This window comes from Lissotriton vulgaris, chromosome 6, assembly GCF_964263255.1.
Source record: "Lissotriton vulgaris chromosome 6, aLisVul1.2, whole genome shotgun sequence".
NCBI classification, from domain to species: Eukaryota; Metazoa; Chordata; class Amphibia; order Caudata; family Salamandridae; genus Lissotriton; species Lissotriton vulgaris.
In genome coordinates this window covers 995,277,280-995,302,566 of record NC_141694.1, presented here as the reverse complement: position 1 = coordinate 995,302,566, position 25,287 = coordinate 995,277,280, and the positions used below count along the sequence as shown (strand labels likewise).

At 45.5% G+C, this 25,287-nt stretch overlaps 1 protein-coding gene across 1 annotated transcript in view; it reads right to left on the bottom strand.

Annotated features, from left to right (window-relative positions):
- The window catches only part of AKAP7 (A-kinase anchoring protein 7), a 1,654,018-nt gene that overhangs the window by 770,946 nt on the left and 857,785 nt on the right, over positions 1 to 25,287 (bottom strand). Inside the window, exon 7 of the mRNA XM_086927038.1 lies at positions 4,718 to 4,865. Within this exon, the coding sequence (XP_086783164.1) occupies positions 4,718 to 4,865 (148 nt within the window). The remainder of the gene's footprint in view (positions 1 to 4,717; positions 4,866 to 25,287) is intronic.

Sequence of the window (25,287 nt, the reverse complement as noted above, 5' to 3'; positions counted from 1 at the left end):
GATGTAGGGGTAGCACCACTGCGGCAGCGTCAGTTGTGGGACCGTGCCACTCGTAGCGAGCAGTCCATGGGGAGATGGGCGGAAGTGAGGGGTCACAGAAGCCAATCGCCGGGGGCTCGAGCGTGCCCCCCGAGATCTATCACCATTCCCCCACCGTGCTCCTCACCTGTGTGCAGCAGTATTCAGAGGCAGTGCCGGTGTGGGCTGGCAGCACCGCTCCGGTCCGGGTGTCTTCCCCGGCTGCCCAGCACTCCGTTGCAGTAGGCGCTACCACAGAGACGCCTCAGTGGCTGCGCCGCCAAAGTGTTCAGCCCTCCACAGCGGGACCAAGGACGAAGCCGGGGGGGCCGCAGGGCCGGATAGGATCAGGCTTCAGGATCGCTGGGCCGGGGGCAGGCTTCAGGGCCGCAGGGTCGGGCCCGTGGATGTTGCGGCGGGCAGCGGGAGCAGAGCGGGGGCTGCCAGGGTAGAGCACGCAGTGTTCCAGACGCCGGGCAGCGTCTCGGTGATTCCAGGCGCCCCTCCGGTGAAGGCGATGGCAGTCAGGGTCCGTGTGGGGCCGGCTAGGTGCAAGTCGGAGGGGGAGCCGCCGCAGTAGTCAGACACACTTCTGTCCGGCGCCGGAAGGCTCTAGGCAGGCCGCCCTTGGAGAGCGTGTGCAGGCCCAAAAGCCGGGGGGTCGATTTTCGTGACTCCCGGCTGGCACACAGCGCTCCGCTCGGTGCTCCTCTGGGCCGGAGGGAATCCCGCAGGTGGAAGCCGGGACCTCACAGGAAGGCACGGGCGCTCCGGGTTCCCTCCGATCGGCACATCAATGGGCCACAGGATCACTGCAAGGCTCCAGGGGTAGAGCACGCCGGCTCTCACCAGGCCACGGCGGCCGCCATGATGTGGTGGCGGCGAGCGGTCAACGGCTCCCCCAAGCTCCAACTCGGCACCAGCGGCAGTGAGCAAGGCACCGGACGGCACAGCAAGAGTCCGGCAGTAGAGGCAGCTGAATTGGGCGTGATAGGGAGATCAGGCTATACAGCAAGGCGCGATTTAGCGGGATCGGGCAGGGAGCCTCCGGGACCTGCGACCGATCACGCTGCCATCTAGGCCACGCCTCCCGTGACAATTCTTTTTAAAGCTATAATGTTCTGCTGTGTTTTATTATGTGCGTTAGTGATCTTTTTCGACAGATCGAATAAAGATTTTGAACGTAACTGGCTCTGCAATTATCTGCTTGACCTACAAAGGGTGTAGGTGGGGGGACTCTAATGCCATCCCTTTCCACAAGTTAACTTCACAGAACTGGTCACTTAATACTTTGTCATCTTCCAAAACTCACAGGAGGATTATAAATAAGTCTTTATATTTTCTGAGCCACGCATGCTTCAAACTGATGATCAAGGGCATAATGGCAGCTTCCATGAGGTCATCAATGTATGTTTCATTAACTTCAGTTCAACGTGACTCAGCCTGAAATGTCGCTCTCGTATGTGCTAACCTTTGGGAAATCTCTGCTCTGAGGCATTAGAGGCATAGCTGTCAACCATGACAACTGTTCTAAGCTTAGCCAAAAGTGTTCTCATCATAAGGCTTCCACATATGTTCTTTCAAAAGGCGTGTGGAGTGACACAGTAACAGTTTCCATCTCCTAGTAACTACATGCATGTGAGAGAGACAGTATATAATATATCCACAATCCTTAGACGGTGGCACAGCAATCTTTTCAAAGAATTGCAAGAGTTTATAGAATGGTCCAAAAAGGCCAACAGTGTCAACAAAGCAAACTCAGAAATAAATCAATAATCCTAACACTCCAAGCAAGTGGATGAATTGGGCCCACGCAACATTACATCAGCAGCCTCGACTTTGTACTTCGGCCAATCGTGAAAGGTCAAAAGAGAACACAAGGGACTAGGCAACTCCTGAGCTACCTCAAGAGTAGGCCACAACACTCTCCTTAATGTGGTTCGTGAGAGGTAAGCTCTTCGAGAATGGGAAGTCGTCTCATCAGAGTGGCCTTTCTGAGCTGGCCAAGCTTCGCACTTATGGCGCCCCAAACCTGTCAGGTCATCGGTCACATGCATCAGCATCGAACGCCGGGCTCTAAACCACAGGCCAGGCAGTTATTTGTTGCTCCTCCACATTTGGCCACTCATGATAACGAGACCCTTGCAGAGGCTATGCACAGTTTGTGCACAGTGTGCCCCGCTCCCTTGAGAAGGCTTGTGCGTGGGTGAAGAATTTTCCTTCATAAGTTTATTGCCCACTTCCAGTGACATTTTTCATCCACAGCTATGTATTGTGAAGCAGATTTTTCATGGGGCGAAGATGCTGCCTTTGCCCCTAGCAGCTCCTCGCATGCGCACAGGTCAGACAGCCCTCTCAGCATCTTAGGTTGTTTAACCTGATGAGCAGACCCCTTCTTGGCAGATGCATTTGAGGAGGTACAGGGACCTCCAAAAACCGTCCCTACTTCTGAGCTCAAGCATGGGCATCCGCAAAAATGTTTCCGGGGCGGGGAGGGGGGAGCAAAATTTTAACTTCATCACCATCCTCCGACATGATTGAGCACACATATTAAATACATTTAATAAAAATCTAATAAGAGAAAGAGCTTAAATAAACAGAGAAACCCATAGGGGGAACAGAAAAATCTTGTGAGGCGTCACAGCAGACGACCTGGCAACTACAATAAAACAGAGGGAAAAACAAAAAAATTCTACCTCCCTCCCTCTCTCTCTCTCTCTCTCTCTGTCTCCCTCCCTCTGTCTCTCTCTCCCATTGTCTCTCTCTCCCTCTGTCTCCCTCCCTGTCTCCCTTCCCTGTCTCCCTCTCTCTGTCTCCCTCTCTCTCCGTCTCTCTCTCTGTCTCCCTCCCTCTATCTGTCTCTCTCCCTCTTTCTCCCTCTACCTGTCTCCCTGTCTGTCTCCCTACCTCTGTCTCCTTCCCTCTGTCTCCCAGTAAATCAACTGCAGCTCTGAAGCCCAATCAATCATTACACAGAAGCCATTTATTTCAGAATCTATTCATAAAATATGATCCAGTACATTAATAAATCACTGGATGCATTGTTCATAATCCTTCACCTATCAAAGTGTTTTATGTTAAAGAACAGCAGATCTGATCAACGAATTGGTCTTTTTTAATTAGAGAAAACGGCCCCGAAAGAACAAAAGGAAGATGACTTAGAAAGCTCCGGCCTGCTTCTGTGCAAAGATGCTGTGCGGTCTGTGCATTGCCCACACCTTGAACCCATGTGGATGCTGCCATTGCAGTGAAGCATGCCAGTGAATTCCCCTCCCTCCACCGCTTGCTACAGGCATGTAACATGGCCACTTCAAGACTCGTCTGCAGCGTTCCCTTGTTCCATCAGGTCTGCGTTTCTGCACACTGCATCCAGCCAAAGCACCATGGACGTCTTTTAGGGGTCACCAGGGGCTGCGGCTGTGATCCCTGGCTCGTGCCTTTCAACCCATAACACTGCCATTGCAACACCTGGCCTGACAGATCACAAAGAGTGAGGGAGGGAGACAGACAGACTGGGAGTCTTTAAAATACCATTTACTTGTCAATGAGACTAAGTTGTGAATCGCCCGGCCCCCATAGTGCAGCGTGTCTGGTCGCACTACTGCATTGGCGTTTGCTGACACTCTTTAATAAAAAATAAAAGAAAAAACACAGGTAGGATTTCTATAAGGCACCTTAAAGGCAGACGGCCCATTGTCATTCTTTATGTGATGATCAGCAGCCGACAGAATGACAATGGGCCATGCCACAGTCTGAACGAGATTCGGGAGGGGCTGCTGCAGCCTCTAGAGTTCAGAGAGAAGTGCGAGAGGCCCCAAGTGAGAGAACGTTTAAGCTCATGGGAGTTCTCACAGGGGAACAGCACAGCCTGCTGTAATTACCACATTGTCAAATGGCCAGCACTGGACAGACCGGCGATCCAGGGTGGGGCAAGCACTCAAGTCTGTCACTAAAGATCTCAGAGAGATGCGGAAGAGACTCTATGAAAAGCGTTCATTTCAGCTGAATGCGGCAACACTTCATGGCTGAATTCTTCTGCTAGAAGAGCTATGTTTAGGCTGATGTCCTTTTGAAACAATAGTGGTATATAAGTGTCTGTGGAACCCCTTTCATGCAGGGGATACTTCCTGGGATATTAATTTGTGGTAGAAACCAATGCAGAAGAATATGTACGGATACATTTAGCTATTTGTATAGGACTTAGGCTCTGTAATAAATCTTTGCTTTCAACCATGAAGTTCTGCATAGCATATATTATTGTCACCTAGATACTGACAAGCAGAATAGTATGTGTCCCAGTGTATGTAAAGCAGAACTACTGTAAAGTCAGATAAACACCAGGGTTGTTTTAGCTGACAAAATTACCTCGACCAAGACCATGGTGATAGGAAAAAAGCTGGTGTTTGGGTAACTGCCATCATTCACTATTTTCACTACAGCGCTTGCACTGTTTATGACACATTTATTTTTACAATACAGTCAGTGTCTCTGTTCTGCATCGATATGTGACTCTGCTGTTTTAGGAGACTGAAGTAGTGAATTGCCAGGCACAACCTGAATGTTTATTTAGGGCACTCAACTGTCTCCTGTTCATTTAATCCTGATAAATACCAGGGGTATTATTGCTGAACAAGTTACATATATTATAGACATGCAGCCACTACCATGAAACAAAAACTAAATATGTTATAGCACTTACCAAAAGAGATTGATGACTCACAATGATAGTAGCCACTGGGTTGCCTGTTCTTCACCATGGAGCAAAAATCAAGGCTAGTGAGAGTTTCTTCTCCAAAGTAATGGCTTTTAAAGTCCTCATACAGTTTTACATCTATTTTCTTCAAGCCCTTAAAATACCAAAATGAACTAGTATAAGTTAGACACATCAACAACTTTATAATTTTTTGTTTTTTTTTATAGGTAAATGTGTGTATGCTTTTATACTGTTCTCATGGAACTGTTAACTAAGGTAAATGCATTAATCTACTCAGGATACATTTGCAAATTTATAGTAAAAGTTACAATGAGTTGTGCAGTATACTTGGACATAGCAAATTCTGGAGAATAATAATGACAATAAATGTGTTCGTTCATCCATCTTTGTTCGCCATAAGTTGGCAGGGTATGCGCAGACGTGAGTCCCTTGCTCACTTTGCCACTGGATTCAAGCAAGCCGGGCTGAAGACGGCTGAAATGCCAGAAACCGGTCCTCGGTAGCTTGTTTCCAGTCCAGGGAAGGCATGGCTTGGCAGTTCGGGCTGGACTTTTCCCATGAGGCACAGGGTCAGACTGATTTGCATATGGCCATGTCTGAACTGGGGTGGCAGAGTGGGCTAAAGAATGGTGATGGATTAAACCCAGATCAGTTGACTGGGGGTGAGTGCTTGTATTGTCAACGCTCCGTTCATCATTTCCTTTGGTTTTTCTTTGTTCGCCATAAGTTGGCAGGGTATGCTCAGACGTGAGTCCCTTGCTCACTTTGCCACTGGATTCAAGCAAGCCGGGCTGAAGACGGCTGAAATGCCAGAAACCAGTCCTCAGTAGCTTGTTTCCGGTCCAGGGAAGGCATGGCTTGGCAGTTCGGGCTGGACTGTTCCCATGAGGCACAGGGTCAGACTGATTTGCATATGGCCATGTCTGAACTGGGGTGGCAGAGTGGGCTCAAGAATGGTGATGGATTAAACCCAGATCAGTTGACTGGGGGTGAGTGCTTGTATTGTCAACGCTCCGTCCATCATTTCCTTTGGTTTTTCTTTGTTTGCCATAAGTTGGCAGGGTATGCTCAGACGTGAGTCCCTTGCTCACTTTGCCACTGGATTCAAGCAAGCCGGGATGAAGACAGCTGAAATGCCAGAAACCGGTCCTCGGTAGCTTATTTCCGGTCCAGGGAAGGCATGGCTTGGCAGTTCGGGCTGGACTGTTCCCATAAGGCACAGGGTCAGACTGATTTGCATATGGCCATGTCTGAACTGGGGTGGCAGAGTGGGCTAAAGAATGGTGATGGATTAAACCCAGATCAGTTGACTGGGGGTGAGTGCTTGTATTGTCAACGCTCCGTCCATCATTTCCTTTGGTTTTTCTTAGTTCATCCATCATGCCAGGACAGAAAATGTAAGCGAGCATTACACACTGACAAGAATTGAATGAAAAGAAAGTGTGTTGATATACAATATTGTGGCTTTGGAATTGCTTAGAAACATAAAATGGAAGCAGCTGTTGGGTGCTACATTTGTAGCAACACCATTTTCAGAAATACAGCATACTTTTAAATGTATGCCCAGTATATTCTTATAACATATACATTGTTTTTTATATAAGTATACAAACTCTTTGGGAAGTTCAATCATTTTAAAATTTCATGTGACTAAGAAAATATACCTTTTATTTTTTCTCCTGAACTTTTTAAATTTGTATACGTCCATAGGTGGTGCATTTCATCTGCGAGCAGGCAGGTACTGCACTAAACTGCTCCCTCTGTATGCACCTTTCCCTAAAACATGAATTCCATTTTGCCTACTGAATTGGCAGATTTAAAATATTTGTAAGTCAGCTATAAAGCACATACAAATGGCGCAAGCTGCTTAAATGTCAATTTCAACACATGAGCCTACAACAAACCTTTTGCTGTTTATCTTGAGTGCAAACTTTATGACATAAGTTGGGGTACACTCCACTCCAGTCTAAAAGGAAAACAGCACCCGGTTTTGCAATTGGAACGCTACAGTACAATTATGTAAATTATCTATCGGGATATCTGGAAACAGCACTGAGACAGCGCTGGTGGAGGTGGCGGAATCCGTGAGAATGACTATAGACGCAGGAGCCACAGCAATGCTGGTCCTTTTGGATTGATCTGCAACATTCGGCATGGTTGTGAACCCAATTCTACTGGACAGACTAAAACAGTTGGGCTTGTGGGGGTGGCACTCTCCTGGTTCCCATCCTATCTTAAAGACCGCTCCCTAAGGGTCTTTCTTCAAACTTTTCAATCTAAACCCAAGCCACTTAGGTGAGGAGTGCCTCAGGGCTCTGTGTTGAGTCCACTGCTATTTAATACCTATCTGGTGCCACTCTTCACTCTCACTGCATCTTGGGAAGTGAAGGCAATCTCTTATGCAGATGACACCCAGTTGGTGTTCTCATATAAGGACCATTCTGTTGATACGTTTGCTAGATTCAAGGAGTGTCTGAAGGACATCTCGAGCTGGATGAATAGCAACTGCCTAAAATTGAATGCCGATGAGACAGAGGTCCTGTTCTTCAGTCAGGCTTCTCCCCCCTCCACAAGGCTATGGTGGCCAGTAGAAATGGGCTCATCATTGATACCGGCAAATACGGAAAGGAATTTGGGAATCAAACAGGAAACTGGCCTATCCTTTGCAGCCCAAGTTCACCAAATGTTCTCACTCTCGAGAAGCTGAGAAGCATAAGGAAATTCTTGCACATGCTGCTGGAGGAAAGCCGTAGGATTAAAGTCCGTGCTATGGTGACATCTCAGCTGGACTATGCCAACCGCCTGTACCTGGGGCTACCTTCTTACCTGATTAATACACTACAGATAGTACCAAATGCAGCAGCAAGAATAATACAACAGGTTCCTTCCGCCATCATATTTCCCCTCACATCAGACAACTTCACTGGCTCCTGGTAGCTAAAAGGATAGAGTTCAAGGCTCTGACCCTGGCCTTTTGAGCCATCCACGACAGGGGGCCTGGCTACCTCAGAAGCAGGCTCTGTCCATCTCAACAAGCACGCACCTTGAGATCCAACTTCCAGCACCTGCTTTGTGTTCCCTGCTATGCAAAGACCAGAATGGGAAGGAGGTCATTCACAGTCAGAACTGCCAGGCTTTAGAACTCGCTGCCCTCCGCATGCCCCTGATTGAGTCAGAACATTTGTTCAGGAAGACCTTAACGACCTGGCTCTTTAGTCAAAGTTAGCTCAATTGTTGGGCTAGATCATCGCTTGCAATAATCACTAAGCGCCAGGACACCTCTGTGTGAGGTAGCTATCACGCTTTATAAATGCAATTATTATAATTATTAGCTGTCACTGCGAGTGATAGAAGGTAGGTACAGCTATATAGTGATTATATCTAAAACGTAGGTTGCTGCAAAACACTGAGTCACACAATTTTAAAGACTGTCACCTACCCTCAGTGCAATGCTAAAAATGAGGCACCACACACTTACTCTCGCGCAGTTTCAAAAACCTATTTCTGTATAACTCAACATTAAAAATGGGTAGGAAAGTCCTTCTCACTCAAATAATCAAGTAGTTCATATAAAAAATCATTAGACAACATGGATTTTTATTTTGTGCATTTCTACGGTGACTTTTGTAAGGTAATCTTTAAATCCTTAAGAAACAACTTTGGCCTGGTGACATTAATACAATTCCTGTAAAAGGCGAGAGATATGGATCAAATTTCATGTTTTCCATTTATATGTCATCATTTCCTGGTATACCCAATTCCCACTGACCATAGCTTTACTTAGACAAAACCATTGACAAAATGGGGTAACCCAAAAAGACGTGGACCTGGGTATAGTACAATATTGAAAACAATGGACCGTGACCTTTTCTTTAGAAAAACTGAATCAATCAGTACATAATCAATATTTTATAACATTTCAGAGCGTGTCCCTAAGATCAACTCTAATCAATAAAATGTCCAAAGTACACAAAAAGAAAAGCAATAGCAACAATTACAGAAACCAGAGACAATTTTAGTTCATTGTATCTCGGTCAGATGCGAAAAGATCACAATTATTGATTGGTAGAAGCATATAGGTTGCCCCAGAAGAGCGTGCAGAGAGAAAAGAGTGATTGGGACAGTGTGAAGTGATTAGGGAAGGAAGAATTCAAATAGATAGTGACATAAAATCATTCACAATAATATTATACAACGGACCGGTTGCACAGTACACCGTCCTACAAAAAACCTGACCTCAAAACTCAGTTATAAACACTGATATTCCATAACTGGACATGGCTTCCATTAATGTTTGCACAAGATAAAGTGTACTAGGGTCCAGGTTTCAAAGTAAGGGCATGGACGTTTCGATTCGTCTTAAAGCCTATGGGTGAGTTGGACCTGGGCCATGCGAGTCTTCATCAGGACGAAAAAGGGGAGGGGGCAACCAAGAGTTCTTGATGACCCCTGCAGGAGAGGGCCCAAGTGGAATGTCTTCACTAGGTGTCCCAATGCTCAAGTTAACACCTTGTCAAGGTTATGCGAATAAAATCACTGGCATTCATGGAAGGGCAGGCCTCAGTCGCTGCACATTCAATTCCTTTTTTAAAACTACACCTCGTGGTGATTGTCCTTTAGTCTATAAGATAGATAATGGTGAATATCCTTTAGTCTATAAAATAAGTTCAAGAGGTGTCACAAGGCGAATGAATGATTAGTCCTTTAGTCTATAGAGTAGGCAATGGTGATCTCAGTCTATAGAGTACGATCAAAAGGTATCACGAGGCGAATCTTATAAGCTCCCGTAGTAATGGAGACCGTCCAAAAGATCGGCGTTTCTGCTCCAAAGGCCAGTAGGCGTGTGTTAAGCCACCTACCTTAACACACGCCTACTGGCCTTTGGAGCAGAAACGCCGATCTTTTGGACGGTCTCCATGGCCCAGGTCCAACTCACCCATAGGCTTTAAGACGAGTCGAAACGTCGACGCCCTTACTTTGAAACCTGGACCCTAGTACACTTCATCTTGTGCAAACATTAATGGAAGCAATATCCAGTTATGGAATATCAGTGTTTATAACTGAGTTTTGAGGTCAGGTTTTTTTGTAGGACGATGTACTGTGCAACCGGTCCGTTGTATAATATTATTGTGAATGATTTTATGTCACTATCTATTTGAATTCTTCCTTCCCTAATCACTTCACACTGTCCCAATCACTCTTTTCTCTCTGCACGCTCCTCTGGGGCAACCTATATGCTTTCTACCAATTAATAATTGTGATCTTTTCGCATCTGACCGAGATACAATGAATTAAAATTGTCTCTGGTTTTTGTAGTTGTTGCTGTTGCTTTTCTTTTTGTGTACTTTGGACATTTATTGATTAGAGTTGATCTTAGGGACACGCTCTGAAATGTTATAAAATATTGATTATGTACTGATTGATTTACTTAGACAAAAGGCTGCCTTTTTGTTACTGCCTTCTGTTTTGGCAGCTATACATCAAAGGCAGTTTAAATCTGATCATCTCATACAGCAGGGCAAGTAGGTCTTTATATAACCGATGTGAAACAGCATGTTTTGAGTTGTCTTCACAGAAGGCTAAAACTGGCATGTTTAAAAAGAATCTAATGTTGGTATGTCTAAAAGCCTACTTTTTGTCATTAGCTATTTCACATTTACGTAGCGCATTTAAGCTTGCACGGTCTGGCTCCAATATATCTATAACAAAAGACATGACTAATATTTAGACTGGTGTACCCTTACAGTGAAAAGATATACACATCTCGTTTTCACTACTTAGACTGTGATTTTTTTTCTATGGTGAAAATCTGTTTGTATATATGGATCTTGGGATGTACCATTCTGAAAGATCAACACAACAGGGATTTCTGTGATAGTTTACCAGACAACAGAAGGAAAACCTTGAAAAATACAGACTAGTTTCAGTCTGGGGGTTTTCTTAGGACTAGACACAGAGTGGTCACCAATTAGTCACTAGGATGCCCTGTAAGAAATGAGTCTCCCAACACAGGTTCTTCTAAACACTATCACCTTCAAAAAACCTTTATTCGATTTTAAATCAAATCAAACAAAGTGCAATTGCAAAAATACATCCATTAGAAATTGGGCAGAGGTATGTGGTTTGTCCAAGTAGGGACCACAATCCTAGTCAGAATAAGCTAGATACACACTAAAAGATAACTTTGCTCATTCTCTGTTAGCTTGGCACAGAGCAGTCAGGCGAATCTAAAGAGGCAATGTGTAAAGTATTTGTGCAACAAACACACACACGCACACACCCACACACACACACACACACAAACACACAGTAACACAATTAAAACACCAGAAAAATACTCCACACAGGTTTAGAACAATAAAGAATAATTGTATGAATAAAACAAGACCAAAACAATAAAAATCACATAGGTAGAACCAGAGTCATACATTTTTAAAGAATAAATCAAAAAGTAGTGCTTGGAAGTCAATAATGCTTAGGGGTTACTTGATGTCGTGCTGAATCGGTGCAAACCCAAAGTTCAGGCCAACCACAATGCAGGGTAGGCTGGCTAAAGAACTCACAAAGGCCGGCTGAGGAAGTACCTTGGATGGAGCAAGTGTCGACTTCGAAGACTAGATGTGAGGAGTCAAGGAGGCGCTGTGTCGATTCCGTAGATGGAGGTTAATCATCAGAGCCGATCCACACGGTCGATGAAGGCTTCGGCGTCAAACCCCTTTATTATGCAGGTGCAGTCAGCGAGCTGCGCTGTATGTTGATTGGCTCCTGAGTCGGCGTCGAGGGGCAATCGTCAGTTCCGATCATTGCAAAGTCGTCACTGCATAGATTTTTATGGTTTTGGACACCCGCAATCACCTTTTAATGGCCCAGGACTGGTTAGGCACCACTTGGCAGGGCAGGACTCACAGACTACAGAGCCCAGGTGATGTTGCAGAGTTGCATGAAGTCTTTGATGGCTCTGACACTTCAGAACAGCGGGCAAGCCAGCAAGCCCTTGGAGTTTCTCTGGGTTCAAGTGAGATGGTCCAGTCCTTGTCCTCAGCAGGGCAGCTCAGTAAAGCAGAAAGCAGACTTTCAAAGCAGCAGTCAGGCAAAGTGCCAATCCTTGTAGCACAGCAGACCTTACTCCTGGCAGAGTTCTTCACAGGTCCAGTAGTTTGCTGTCTTGGTAGGGTCAAGAGCCCCAGTACTTATACCCAACTGTGCCTTTGAAGTGGAGGTGACTTCAAAGCAAGCCCTTGAATTGTACAAGTCCCTTTTTATCCCAACCCTGCTGTCTGCCAGGCTACCTGTGAGGGCTAATCAGCCCTTTGTGTGGTAAACACGATGGTGTAAGTGTCAGCTCCCCTCCGGCTTCCTGCCAGGAAGAGCTTTCAGAATGTAAATGAATGAAGATGAGTTCTCGATCACACCCACACTTCCTGTGTTTGTGACTGTCTAGAGGGAATGCACAAAGTGTTGCTGTCACCTATCCTGTTGTGTATCGATTTAGATTCTGTATGCATTTTCCCGATTCATGCCCTTTTATAGGTACAATTCTCATTGCCCTTATGAAGGCATAGAAATCCAGTCCCTATTTTGGCATAAGCCCATGCTACCCAAATACAGGCATGGCTACTTCCCTCCAATCATCTACATCACAACGATTTCTTGGAAAACCAGACTCTTAAGCTGAAGGGACTTCCCCTAGCCTGGATATTGATTCCTCCAAGAAACTCATTATTATGCATGAACATCTACTCCTTAGGGGTTCATTCATGACGCTCATATGCCCGACTCTTACATCAATACTGGAATTCCTTTTTTTTTAAAATTAATTTTTATTGCAGATACACTAGGTCTTTCTGTGGACCACTGTATACATCAGCTGTTAATGCGTTACATCCATAGGATACACAGCCGTTTAGCCCACACCCCATGAGGTCGGGCGGCGATCGTTTCTGGTGTGATATGTTCATCCACTGTTACCAATTACAATTAAACTCTGGCCATCCCAGTTTCTGCTGTTTTGTTTTTGTTATTTAACATACCTCCCTCCCCACCCCTCCCTCCCCCTAGGTGTTCGAACATGAAAAGAAACTCTAGTTAGGATTCTATGGTATATAGGTGTATTGCTAGACAACATCCATGACACATTCCCGCCCCTCCTCTCCACCCCATCATCATCACGGTATACACATTCGTTCAAATCCTGCTTTGCCCAGTGGCTCTCCGATCCACCCGCATTCGATAGTCCTTCCGTACTGACCTTCCCGTACCTCCTCTAAGCGCCGTGGCACCCCCACTCCTCTTTCTCACCTCCCCCTATAGTCCCCCATCCAACCCATGATAGTGCCTCCATTTAGACCAGACTTTCCTGAGTTTTTGGGGACAACCTCTAGCTTTATACGTGACCCTTTCCGCTGCCATATACATGTCTAAGCCCCTTCTCCACTCCTCCAAGTCCGGGGGTGTGCGTGCTCCCCAGTGTTTTGCAATATCCCGTTTGGCCACTACCAATGCTAGGACTAAGAAGGTGAGTAGTGGGCGGGTTAGGTCTACCTCTGTCGTCATCCCAAGAAGTGCCAATTTGGGATCTAGGGGGATGGGGGCCCGAGAATCTCCTCCAGTTCCCGGAATATCTGCGACCAGTACCTCTGTATAACAGTACAGGTCCATACCGTGTGGAAGAAATCGCCCTCTGCCTGTAGGCACCTAAGGCACCCTGGTTCTTCTATTTTCCCCATTTTACATAAGCGAGCCCTGTCAAAATACGTTCTGTTGTCGTAAATATTTAATTTACCATCTTAATTTCTATGCAGGTAAGTACTTAATCAATAATAACTCAATCGGAAAGAAAGAAAACAGAGTCCGTGGTGTTAGAGTTCTTAGGGGTTTTATTCCTTAAAAAGGAATCGTTCCGGAACTGGATATCAGGTTCCTGGCACCACACAGGGTCCAGGAAGGGATAGAGCAATATTTTATTGACAATACATAGCTTATATACTTAATTCATGTCATAGAAAGCAATATAGTAGGCGTAACAGCTGAGAGAAACAAGATAACAGCATTCACGTGTTGCTAGTACGTAATCAGAAGGCGTGGACTAGGCGTGAACTAGAGGTGTGCGCTAGAAACGTCACAGGTAGGTGTCACAAAGGGGGTGGCACAAAGCAGAATGTTGCAATGTCAGCAGAAATCTGGAGCTTGGATGCGCGCGCAGCTGCATGACGTGTGATTGACGTGGAAACTGGAGGGTGCAGGGGACTTGACATTTACACTAGCGGAAAGAGACAGAAGTCTGGCATGTCAGATCAACTCGTACTTCTATCATATCTGATATCTGATGTTTGGGAACCATATTATCTAGAGGGAAAGGTTTCTGGGGCAGAAGCTATTCTATACTGACTGAGAGTGCGTGTATAAGCGCCTAAGTGTCTGCATGAGAAGCGTGGGGGCATGGGCCTTCCCTGGGAGCATGGTAACAGAGGCTATGAATTACTTGCATGGAGACAGTAGGCCGGCCCTCGTGCTCTGCAGCTGGGAGAATGTTTACTTAAACTAGTAGGCAGGAATGTATTTTCGAGGAGCGGAACAGATAATTCGAAGGTTGTAGTCAGTCTTGGCAGGCAGCAGGCTGAGCTAAGCACCATGGGCCGCACAGGGAGTAGGACAGAGGTCATGAATACAGAGGCTGCCTGGGCTGATGCTTTTCTGAGTCAGAAAGCAACGAAAAAGGCTCGATGGCAGAAATTCAGGGCCTACTTTGCCAGAGCTGAAAAACGTGTAAAGTACACTACAAAAAGACGTTGGCATGGCATACTTAGGAACGGACTATTTAACCCATTCAGAGTGGGTCTGAAAGAGGACATGTTAACGGTGGACGCAAATGTATTTGCGTCTTCATAGCTGGCACAGGAGGGAAGTTACATGCACTTTAAGCTGGTACATGGAGTCGGTGGGGTACACGCTAGGGAACATTACTTGACCATAAAATTTATATTTCCTCATTCCCTCCTTGTTCCCTACGGACCCTTCATGATATATCGATCCTCATGAATCGATCAGTCTGTTCTTGTAACATTATTCGCTCATCTTTCTTTCTTTCACGTTTTGAAAAAAAACTGGAATGTTCAATGCATGATGTGGCACACAGTCCACAAATCGCTGGCCCACACTGTAGGCACAGACAACAACTGAATACTATGACGAGGGCAATGCCTAGGAAGGATAGGATCTTCCATCCCCAAGCGGTTAACGTTGTCCAGAACCAACCGGACCAAGTCCAGGTGCCTGGATTCTGATGTATCAGATTTGCAATTTTATGAAGACGTGTAATGGCTTGATATACTGTTGGCGCGTTTTCTGGGATGAAAATACAGCAACTTGACCCGATGACCTTACAAGCTCCGCCTCTGTCTGCCAAGATGACGTCAATAACAAGACGATTCTGAAGGACAACAACCCGCATGGCGGACTGCTCTTCTGTTAAGTTACCCAGGGCGGAGGCAGTTTCATTCACTACTGCTTCAAGTGTTCTAGTTAATCTGCGGATTAGCTTACTATTTTGGACGGGGCCTAAGAAGAAAAAGAATCCTTTATTAAAATCTGTGTACTGCTCCCATGCCGTTTCTGTATAGTCGACAAGCGAGAGACCTCTTCGGAGTCTATTCTTTACTAGATTCGTATTTCTGTGATAATCAGGAGGAGCTAGAAAAACAGGTGGCAGGAGGAATGCAATGTAACAGGTACCATCCCAATCTGGAGGTAAGCGTATGTATGCGGTATGACCACAAACAAAGTAGGAATGACGGGTAGCTCTAAAAGAAGACTTGCCTTGATCACTGAATTCGACCACAGTAGTACATTTACTATGACCTAAGTGTACTGAACCTTTCTTACTGACACATAATTCACCAGTGACTGGTAATACTGACATAGCGGGTAGAACTGGTGCAGCTTCGGACTCAACAGTAAGAATCATAAGGTTAATTGTATAATTACCTAATCCATATACTTCATTTTCTAGATCAGTTCCTATTCTAATGGGGAGTCCCTTCTTGTCAGGATAACAGGATTTAAGCAGAACTAAGTTCAAGTTTCCCCAAACCCAGCTCCCTTTGTAAACAGCAATATCAGGATCTACGGAATTTATTATTCTAAACCAGGCTCCACAGGAACCATTGTGGGTGAACGGATACGGAAAGAGGGGCAGAACTCCCTTGTATTTCTGGTAGGGAGGGAGTCGGCCACATATCCAGCAGTTTGTAGCATTATTAGTCTGATGGGAGTGATGTAACATACTAATGAATGTGTTGTTGCGCAGCGCGAGTCTGTAAGAAAGTTCATGTGGAGGTAATTTGCTAAAAGAATGTTCAGCCGAAACATTGTAAGCAGATTGTTCACGCTTGAAAATAGGGTAGTAGAGAGAGAGCAGTATACTTGCAATAATGATCAGAATACTTAGAAAAAACATAATTAATAATGTCACTATACAGTGACTGCGCAATGATTTACAATATGTATGCTTCTTGAATTGTCTCTCTCTCTCTTTATCTCGATCTAGGGGATACATGTCAGAAACTATTTAACCGATTCACCTAGGGGAGGACTTAAACAATTAAACTGTCTGACTTGCTAGATCGGAGCTTTAACTTATATTCTTCTTGGGGAGTTTTTTCTCGCTCTGAAACTTTAAAGTCACTAGATTCGATACAGTCTTTGGGAGGGGTGGACGAGTCTGGGTCTGGTTTCAGTTCGTTGTATTTTTTAATATGGCTCGTGTGGATCCACCCCTTTCTTCCCTCCACCTTCACTGCGGTCCTCGTAGTAAGAAGGACGGTCTTCGGCGCTTTCCAGCGGGGCTCCAGCGGACTTTTCCTGTCAAAGTTCCTTATTAAGATTAGGTCGCCAGGACGGACATCATGCGGCTTTACATCAGTGTTGTCAGGGAAAGCTGCGGCAACCTGTGAACGACATGATTGGAGTGCAGACATCAAGGAGGCAAGGTAATCTGTCAACATGTTACAATCAACATCAGTAATTTTCTTAGGAATGGGCGTCCCCCACATATTCGGTGGTCTGCCAAAAACCACTTCGTACGGGGATAGTCCTGATCTCGAGTGGGCAACCATTCTCATATAGAACAGTGCTACTGGCAGGGCGACTATCCAGTCGACCCCTTTCTCTTGACATATTTTAGCAAGGCGGATCTTTAATGTCTGATTATGCCTCTCTACAAGGCCTGCGGCTTCGGGATGTCGGACACAATGGAATTTCCACTGATATCCTAGCAGAAGTGAAACCTGCTTCATTAATTCGGATGAGAATGGCTGTCCGTTATCTGAGTACACGACACGAGGCAAGCCGTACCGTGGGAAGAATTCACGAACCAGCTGTCTGGCAGTGGTCGGAGCAGTATAATCTGGGACTGGATATGCTTCGGTCCAACGGGACAGTGCACAAACAACTACGAGGACATATTTGAATCCTCGACAACGGTCCATCTGGATATAATCCATCTGGAGGACTTCAAAAGGGTGATCAGGAGGATGAAATCCACCTTGCTCTACAGGGACACTTTTACCTGGATTGAACTGACAACAGATCATGCAAGTACGCACTTTCTGTTTTGCTGCTGCTCGTAAGTGTTTATTGTGCCAGAGATTTTGTAAACTGTCTAACATCGCTTTCTCTCCTAGATGTGCTGGACTATGTGCTGTATTTATTATGACTTGAACCATAGAGTCGGGGAGAAACCATGTAGATTTTCCCTTCGTCATCCAACCTTGATCTGTCTGGATCCCTCCTAGTTCAGTCCATTTCTTTATTTCATCTGAGGTAGCATGTGTCTGAATATCAATTACATCTAGTGCGGGATCCCTGACTGTCATACAATGTGTCGGTACTATTGTCTTTGTCACATCAGTTGTCTGAGTGTGAGTCAATGCTGTATGTTTTGCTGTCTGGTCTGCCAGGTCGTTACCCTGGGAAACAGAATCTGTAACTTTAGTATGTGCTTTACACTTCATGACTGATATGCCTGAAGGCAGATGTATTGCTTCTAACAGTGCTTGAATGAGGGGACCGTGTTGGATCTTGGCACCATGAGAGGTCAAGAAACCTCGTTCTTGCCATAACATTCCGAAGTCGTGTACAACTCCGAACGCATAACGGGAGTCAGTGTATATGTTAACATTTCTGTACTTGGCTAGTATACAGGCTCGGGTCAGAGCAATAAGCTCTGCCGCTTGAGCGGACAGTGTGTCAATACGATATGTTTCTTTAACTTCAGTTTCAGTGGTCACGGCATACGCGGCCACTAATTCTCCTGTACTTGTTCTCATACATGAACCATCCACATAAAGTGTCAGGTCTGGATTTGTCAATGGAACATCTGTTAAGTCTCGTCGAGGCTTTGTTACTGCATTAATGATCTCTATACAATCATGCGGAGCTGGATCTGTCGTAATGGAAGGTAACAATGTTGCGGGGTTCAGAATACTGCAGCGTCTGATCTCTATGTGTGGTTGGAATAGCGTTAATTCATAACCTGTCAGTCGTGCTATAGTCAGGTGCTGAGTCTGGGTTCTGTTTAAAAGAACCTCTACAGAATGTGGAACTTGTACTGTTAATTGATGTCCTAAAACAATTGAGTCGCTCTGTCTGATTGCTAAAGCGGTCGCTGCTACGGACTTCAAGCACGCGGGGAGTGCCTGGGCTACTGAATCCAATGTACTTGAAAAATAAGCGCAAGGCTTATGTGAACCTGCTTGATCTTGGGTGAGGACAGACAACGCTGTACCATCACGTTCTGTAACGAAAAGTGTAAAAGGTTTGCTGTAACATGGTGTCGCTAAAACTGGTGCTTGGCATAAAACTTTCTTTAATTCTTCAAAGGCTTGTGTGTGTTCCTGAGTCCAAGGGAGGACAGTCGAAGTTGCTGCCTCCTGTGTTGTTAACTGAATGAGTGGTTTAGCTAGAAATGCATATTGAGGAATCCATTGTCTGCAGTACGAGGTGAGGCCTATAAAGGCCCGTACTTCCTTTTGTGTCTGGGGTCGTGGCATATTTACAATTAACTGAATGCGATCGGGAGTGAGCTGTCTCCCCACTTTGGACAGCAAGTGACCCAAGTACACAACTTGCTGAACACAGAATTGTAGCTTCGAAGGAGACACCTTGTGTCCCTTGTCGGCCAGAAAATGTAAAACTGTCAGTGATGCTTGTTCACATTCGGGCTCACTTCGTGCGGTGATCAGCAGATCATCGACGTATTGCAGTAAAGCGGTGTTAACTGGCATTTGAATACAATCTAGTTGTCTTTTCAGTGCTTGGCTATAGATGCTGGGGCTTTCTGTGAATCCTTGAGGTGCGCGGGAAAATTTGAAACTTCGTCCATTTAAACTGAATCCGAAGAGATATTGGCTCTCTGGATCAATCGGTACACTAAAGAAGGCGTTCTTGAGGTCAATTACAGTAAAGAACGTTGCTTCAGAATCAATAGCAGTCAATAGGGAAGAGATATCGGGAACCACAGGGTACTGTGGAATGATGCATTTATTCAGTTCTCTCAGATCAATCACCAGCCGATATACTGGCGGTGCATTGGGATCAGTACGTTTAAGAATCGGAATGATAGGGGAATTGCAGATATTGGAGTCGGTCTCTACGACCACTCCTTGGGCAATGAGCTCTTCAATGATTTTCAGTAAAGCCACTACAGCATCGGGTGGTAACTTGTATTGTCTGATTCGGGGTAACACAGCACCTGATTTCAGTGTAACACGGTATGGTGTGATATGCATACAACCTACATCAGTTGGGCCTTTTGCCCACAAGTGATCTGGTACATTTTTCAATCTGACATCAAACTGTCGTAGTACATAATGGCCCTTGAAATCCCGCAGAAAGAGTCTAACTCCCTCCGGGGAACAGCATATTATGGCTCCTAGAGCCTTCAGCGTTTTGATACCTAACAGATTTTCTGGACATGATTTCGTAAGTAACAAGTCTGTAATACGTGATAATGGACCCACAGCCAGGGGAACTGGTTCTGATACTTCATTTACAATGGGCTGTCCTGAAAAACCAAGGGAAACATTCTGCGAGCCTGAGAGGGGTGCCCCTGGGACTTCGTTATGGCTGATTGTTGTGCGGCTTGCCCCTGTATCTATTAAAAACTTTCTGTCTTTTCCCAATACTTGACTGTGTACATAAGGACCCTCTTGATCTACAGGAATCTCAATAAGAGGCAAGCCGAATTCCCTCTCTAGGCTGTTTCATGTGTATCGTGGGTAATCGGGGTAAGCAGATTGGGCATACTGGTACATCTGTTGGGAAACTTGCTGAGTCGCGGCAATGGGCTGTGGCTGTGGTACCGCTACCGTCTGTGTTGTATGAGATGAAGCATGCGTGTGCTGTGGATTCTGTGAGGTCTGTTGTTGGGCCTGGTCTTGTCTTGGTGGATGCGGTCTTTCTTTAGTTTTACCTGTTGCTATATTGTGTTTCAGAACTGGGCATTCATGTACGTAGTGACCTGGCTGCTTGCAATAGTTGCATGTCCCTTTAACGGGAGCTGTGGCGTGACCTGTCTGGGTCGTACCCTTTCTCTGGCTGTCTGCTGGAACTGATTGGGCCACTAACATTTTCATTTTCGTGTCTTTCATACGTTTCTGTTCATGGTCCTGTTCTTCTCTAATTCTGTTCTGATGATACTGTAACATTTGCAACATCTGTGATGGCGTATTTGCTTGCCATGTACTCTCGACCTTGTATACACGGTTTTTAACTGCTAACAGGGAATTCTCGACTAACTTTGATACAAAAAGATGCGGGTACGACTCGCTACTTGGTTTAAGACCACTGTTAATAATGAAACATTTCTCGAATCTTGAATAGAAGTCACTAGTATCTTCATCTGGTTTCTGTTTACATGCTGAGATTGCATCCCAGTCTTCCTTTCTAGTTGTCAGTAATCTTGGCAGAACCTGTACTATTAAACCTGGTAATGCTTTAGTTTTCTCCCCAAGGCCTACCCCTGGGACACGTTTGTTCTCTTCGTCTTCTATTTCTGCCCATACAATCTTTTTGTCTCCTACCTCCCATTCTTTTTCCTTGAGTTTCTCGTAGATGCCCGTGGGCAGCAGTACCTTTAACATTTTCATGATATCTTCATATGTGTAATCCCCCATCAGTAACATGTCTTTAAGCTCTCTGTGAAAACCCGCAGGGTCTTTATCATGGCACGGTACTAGTTTCTTCATTTCTAACAGTTCTAACTTGGTCAGAGGCGTGTGTACATACACACGTTTCAAGGTATGATCCTCACCCATAACTGGGTGTACTTCTCGTAAGGGGTTCTGACTTTCAAGACCATGCAGACGCTCCATATGATACATTTTTCTTTCTGGGGGCGGAGCGGGAACATGTTCGGAGCTTATGAAAGTGTTATATCTGTGTCGTTGTTCTAGAATTATTTGTATTAACTTGGTACTTAGACCTCTCCATCTATTCGTGAGTAGTGCTTCTAATGTATCGTGTAAGGGACCTGGATCAGAATGTTGGTTTCTGTATAACGTGAGAAGGTGCTGCATCATGTATACACCTGCTAATTTCTGCTCGTCTGGGGAAAGGTTCAAGAATGTCTGTGCTACGGTGTCATCATTGTATATGTCTGAATTGTCAGCCCATAATATCGCTGACCGGGCTAGTTCTTGCTCATCCATAGAATTGAGTACGTGGTACCCTATTCGGTCTCGAAGTCTTTTATCAGTCTCCTGGAACCGATGTTCAGGAGAATTCGGGTTTGTTAAGCCAGAGAGAAAAACTCTCTTGCTTTCTGGACGAATGCCTTTCCTAAGGTAAGTTCCCTTACCTACATACGCTATTGTATCTGTAGTCCTTTCTGATTCTTCGAGTTCTTCTTCCTCCTCGGAGGAGGCCTTTTCTTTCTCTTTTTCGTGTATTTCTATCACTGCTTTTCTTATTTTCTTGTACATGCTGGCTATGCAAGTTCCCTTATCATGTTTTCCATCAGATATATTTTGACCCCACTTGTTGAGTGCATTTAATTCATCCTGTTCTGTTTCAGGCCTGTCTCGTTCTCTTATTAGGCAGTTTATAAAAAAACGTAGTATATGTGCTTGAGTGTCAACTTTCTGATGCGCCATGGCATCCTTAATACTTTCAGGGTCTTTCCCAGTCTGAACAAAGTGATATATTCTATCTAGGTGCTCTTTCATTCCTGCAAATAGCAGCAGGTAGTCAGTGGCGGATCGTAACCGTAGTGATGCCATCATCATTCTATCGTCTTTACCGGGTACTGGATCATATCTGCAAACTGCAAGTGGTTCTTTGAGTATGTCGAGACGGGGTGATTTGAACGTGAGAGGACTCTGTATATCCCTAAGGTGTAATCTGTGTGTTAATGGCGGCGTCCGAAGACCCCCCATCGCACTTCCTGAGGCGGAAGCTTGAACATTATCTCTCTGTGGAGTCTGTATCTGTACTTGAATTTGTCTGTGAGTAGGGTCAGGTAGAAGCGGTTTCGGTAGATCAACTTTAGGTACGGGAAGTGGTGGAGGTGGAGGAATAGTCGGTCGAACGGGGAAACCTGGTTGCAGTTGTGGCGGGTTGCCACCTCCGTCACCGTCAGTAGGCGGGACACGGACAGGCAGGTTGGTGTAAGCGGGTGCTACATCCTCTAGATAGGAATTCAGGAATATATCTTTAATGGTCTTGTGATTTACTTTAGTTGGAACCAATGGTGGCGGCAGATTTTTCGGTATTTCTGATGTGGTCTCAGGCGAACCCTCGGCCACGAGATACATACCGTTTACGAGATTGTTTCGTGCGCGGTCTACTTGCTCTGTTTTTACTCGGATCCCTTCAGTAACTAATTCGTTTTCTTGGGCTTTATCTGATTCTTTAAGTCTGTCTTCTCTACGGAGTGCTCTTTCAGCACGCTTATGTGATTCCTTACGCCAAAACTCTATGGCGTCTTTCTGAGATTGTCTGGCTTTCTTTTTCCATAGTGCTTCCTCTACCTTCATGATGCACTCGGCATCCCATGTTCCGGTAACAGGCCATCTGTGTCTCTCGTCTAGATGTTTAGTATAATCGGCCCATAAATCTAGATACAATATGGCGTCTAGGCCATGCTTGTTGTACATAAAATTTCCTGGAGTGTCCCTAGGGGGGATAGGAATTTCTTCCTCTAGTATCCCTTTCCTAGTTCCTATCTGCTTTAACTTGTTGAAGAACGGCATCTTGTTTACTTAATACTGAATGCTCAATCCTAACTACTTAATACTGAATTCCGCTAGTTATACAAGAACACAATAATGCACATAAAAAAACAGTCACACTCATACCACGACATTAATCACATGAAAAAACATTTGAGACATATATGACTACCCCTTATACCAGATGTACTGCTAAACAGCACAGATACACTGTCAGAGACAATGCAAAAACTTTAATAACTGATGTACTGCTAAACAGTACAGATACACTGTCTAAAAACAGTGCAGACCGGACTTGTGTACCCAAACCCGTCTTGATACGTCCCAGCAATGGTACTCACCGGGAAGCACGGAAACTGAAGGCCTCGGAAAACTCGACTGGACTCGACCGGACTCGACTCGACTCGACACGTGGATACTTCGGAAAACTGGTGGGCCTCTTAACACCTCGGACCTTGCTTCTTTCGGCTAGGCTCTGGTCGGGATCCTCCGCACTCCTCACCGCCTCGTCTGGGCGCTGATTGCAGTCTTCGTCACCTCCGTGGGCCAGAGGGAGATACAGGAAATCCTGCCAGTACGCGTAGTTTCCATCTAACTGATGGCAGGGGACAGAGCTTGCAACGCACCAACCGGCGCGTGGGGTGGGGGAGGGGTCCCTGTTCGGGCGCCAAAATGTCGTAAATATTTAATTTACCATCTTAATTTCTATGCAGGTAAGTACTTAATCAATAATAACTCAATCGGAAAGAAAGAAAACAGAGTCCGTGGTGTTAGAGTTCTTAGGGGTTTTATTCCTTAAAAAGGAATCGTTCCGGAACTGGATATCAGGTTCCTGGCACCACACAGGGTCCAGGAAGGGATAGAGCAATATTTTATTGACAATACATAGCTTATATACTTAATTCATGTCATAGAAAGCAATATAGTAGGCGTAACAGCTGAGAGAAACAAGATAACAGCATTCACGTGTTGCTAGTACGTAATCAGAAGGCGTGGACTAGGCGTGAACTAGAGGTGTGCGCTAGAAACGTCACAGGTAGGTGTCACAAAGGGGGTGGCACAAAGCAGAATGTTGCAATGTCAGCAGAAATCTGGAGCTTGGATGCGCGCGCAGCTGCATGACGTGTGATTGACGTGGAAACTGGAGGGTGCAGGGGACTTGACATTTACACTAGCGGAAAGAGACAGAAGTCTGGCATGTCAGATCAACTCGTACTTCTATCATATCTGATATCTGATGTTTGGGAACCATATTATCTAGAGGGAAAGGTTTCTGGGGCAGAAGCTATTCTATACTGATTGAGAGTGCGTGTATAAGCGCCTAAGTGTCTGCATGAGAAGCGTGGGGGCATGGGCCTTCCCTGGGAGCATGGTAACAGAGGCTATGAATTACTTGCATGGAGACAGTAGGCCGGCCCTCGTGCTCTGCAGCTGGGAGAATGTTTACTTAAACTAGTAGGCAGGAATGTATTTTCGAGGAGCGGAACAGATAATTCGAAGGTTGTAGTCAGTCTTGGCAGGCAGCAGGCTGAGCTAAGCACCATGGGCCGCACAGGGAGTAGGACAGAGGTCATGAATACAGAGGCTGCCTGGGCTGATGCTTTTCTGAGTCAGAAAGCAACGAAAAAGGCTCGATGGCAGAAATTCAGGGCCTACTTTGCCAGAGCTGAAAAACGTGTAAAGTACACTACAAAAAGACGTTGGCATGGCATACTTAGGAACGGACTATTTAACCCATTCAGAGTGGGTCTGAAAGAGGACATGTTAACGGTGGACGCAAATGTATTTGCGTCTTCATAGCTGGCACAGGAGGGAAGTTACATGCACTTTAAGCTGGTACATGGAGTCGGTGGGGTACACGCTAGGGAACATTACTTGACCATAAAATTTATATTTCCTCACTGTGGAGAAAGTTAAATTGGATCAGCCGTAGCCTGGACTTGATGGCCACTTCCCGGGGGTGCATCAAGACTATCTCCCAGTCCAAATCCTCCATCTCCCCCACCTCCGTCTCCCATGTGTGTCTAAGTTTTGTTAAGTCACCCAGCATATGGTTCGTCAGTGTTTTATAGGTGAGGGACACCGCCCTACCCACCATGTGTTCCTGGAGCAGCCTACCCTCCAATGGTGCATATTCGGGAATATCAAGGAGTGTGATACTCTGGGCCCTCCAGGCATGGCGTAACTGGACATATTTGAAATGTTGCGTTTTGTGCAACCCGAACTCCGTTTGAAGAGCCCCGAACGATTTCAGCTCCCCCCTGGCTATGACATCCCCTATAGTGGAGATACCGATGTCGTCCCATCTCTGGAATCCGCAAAATTTAT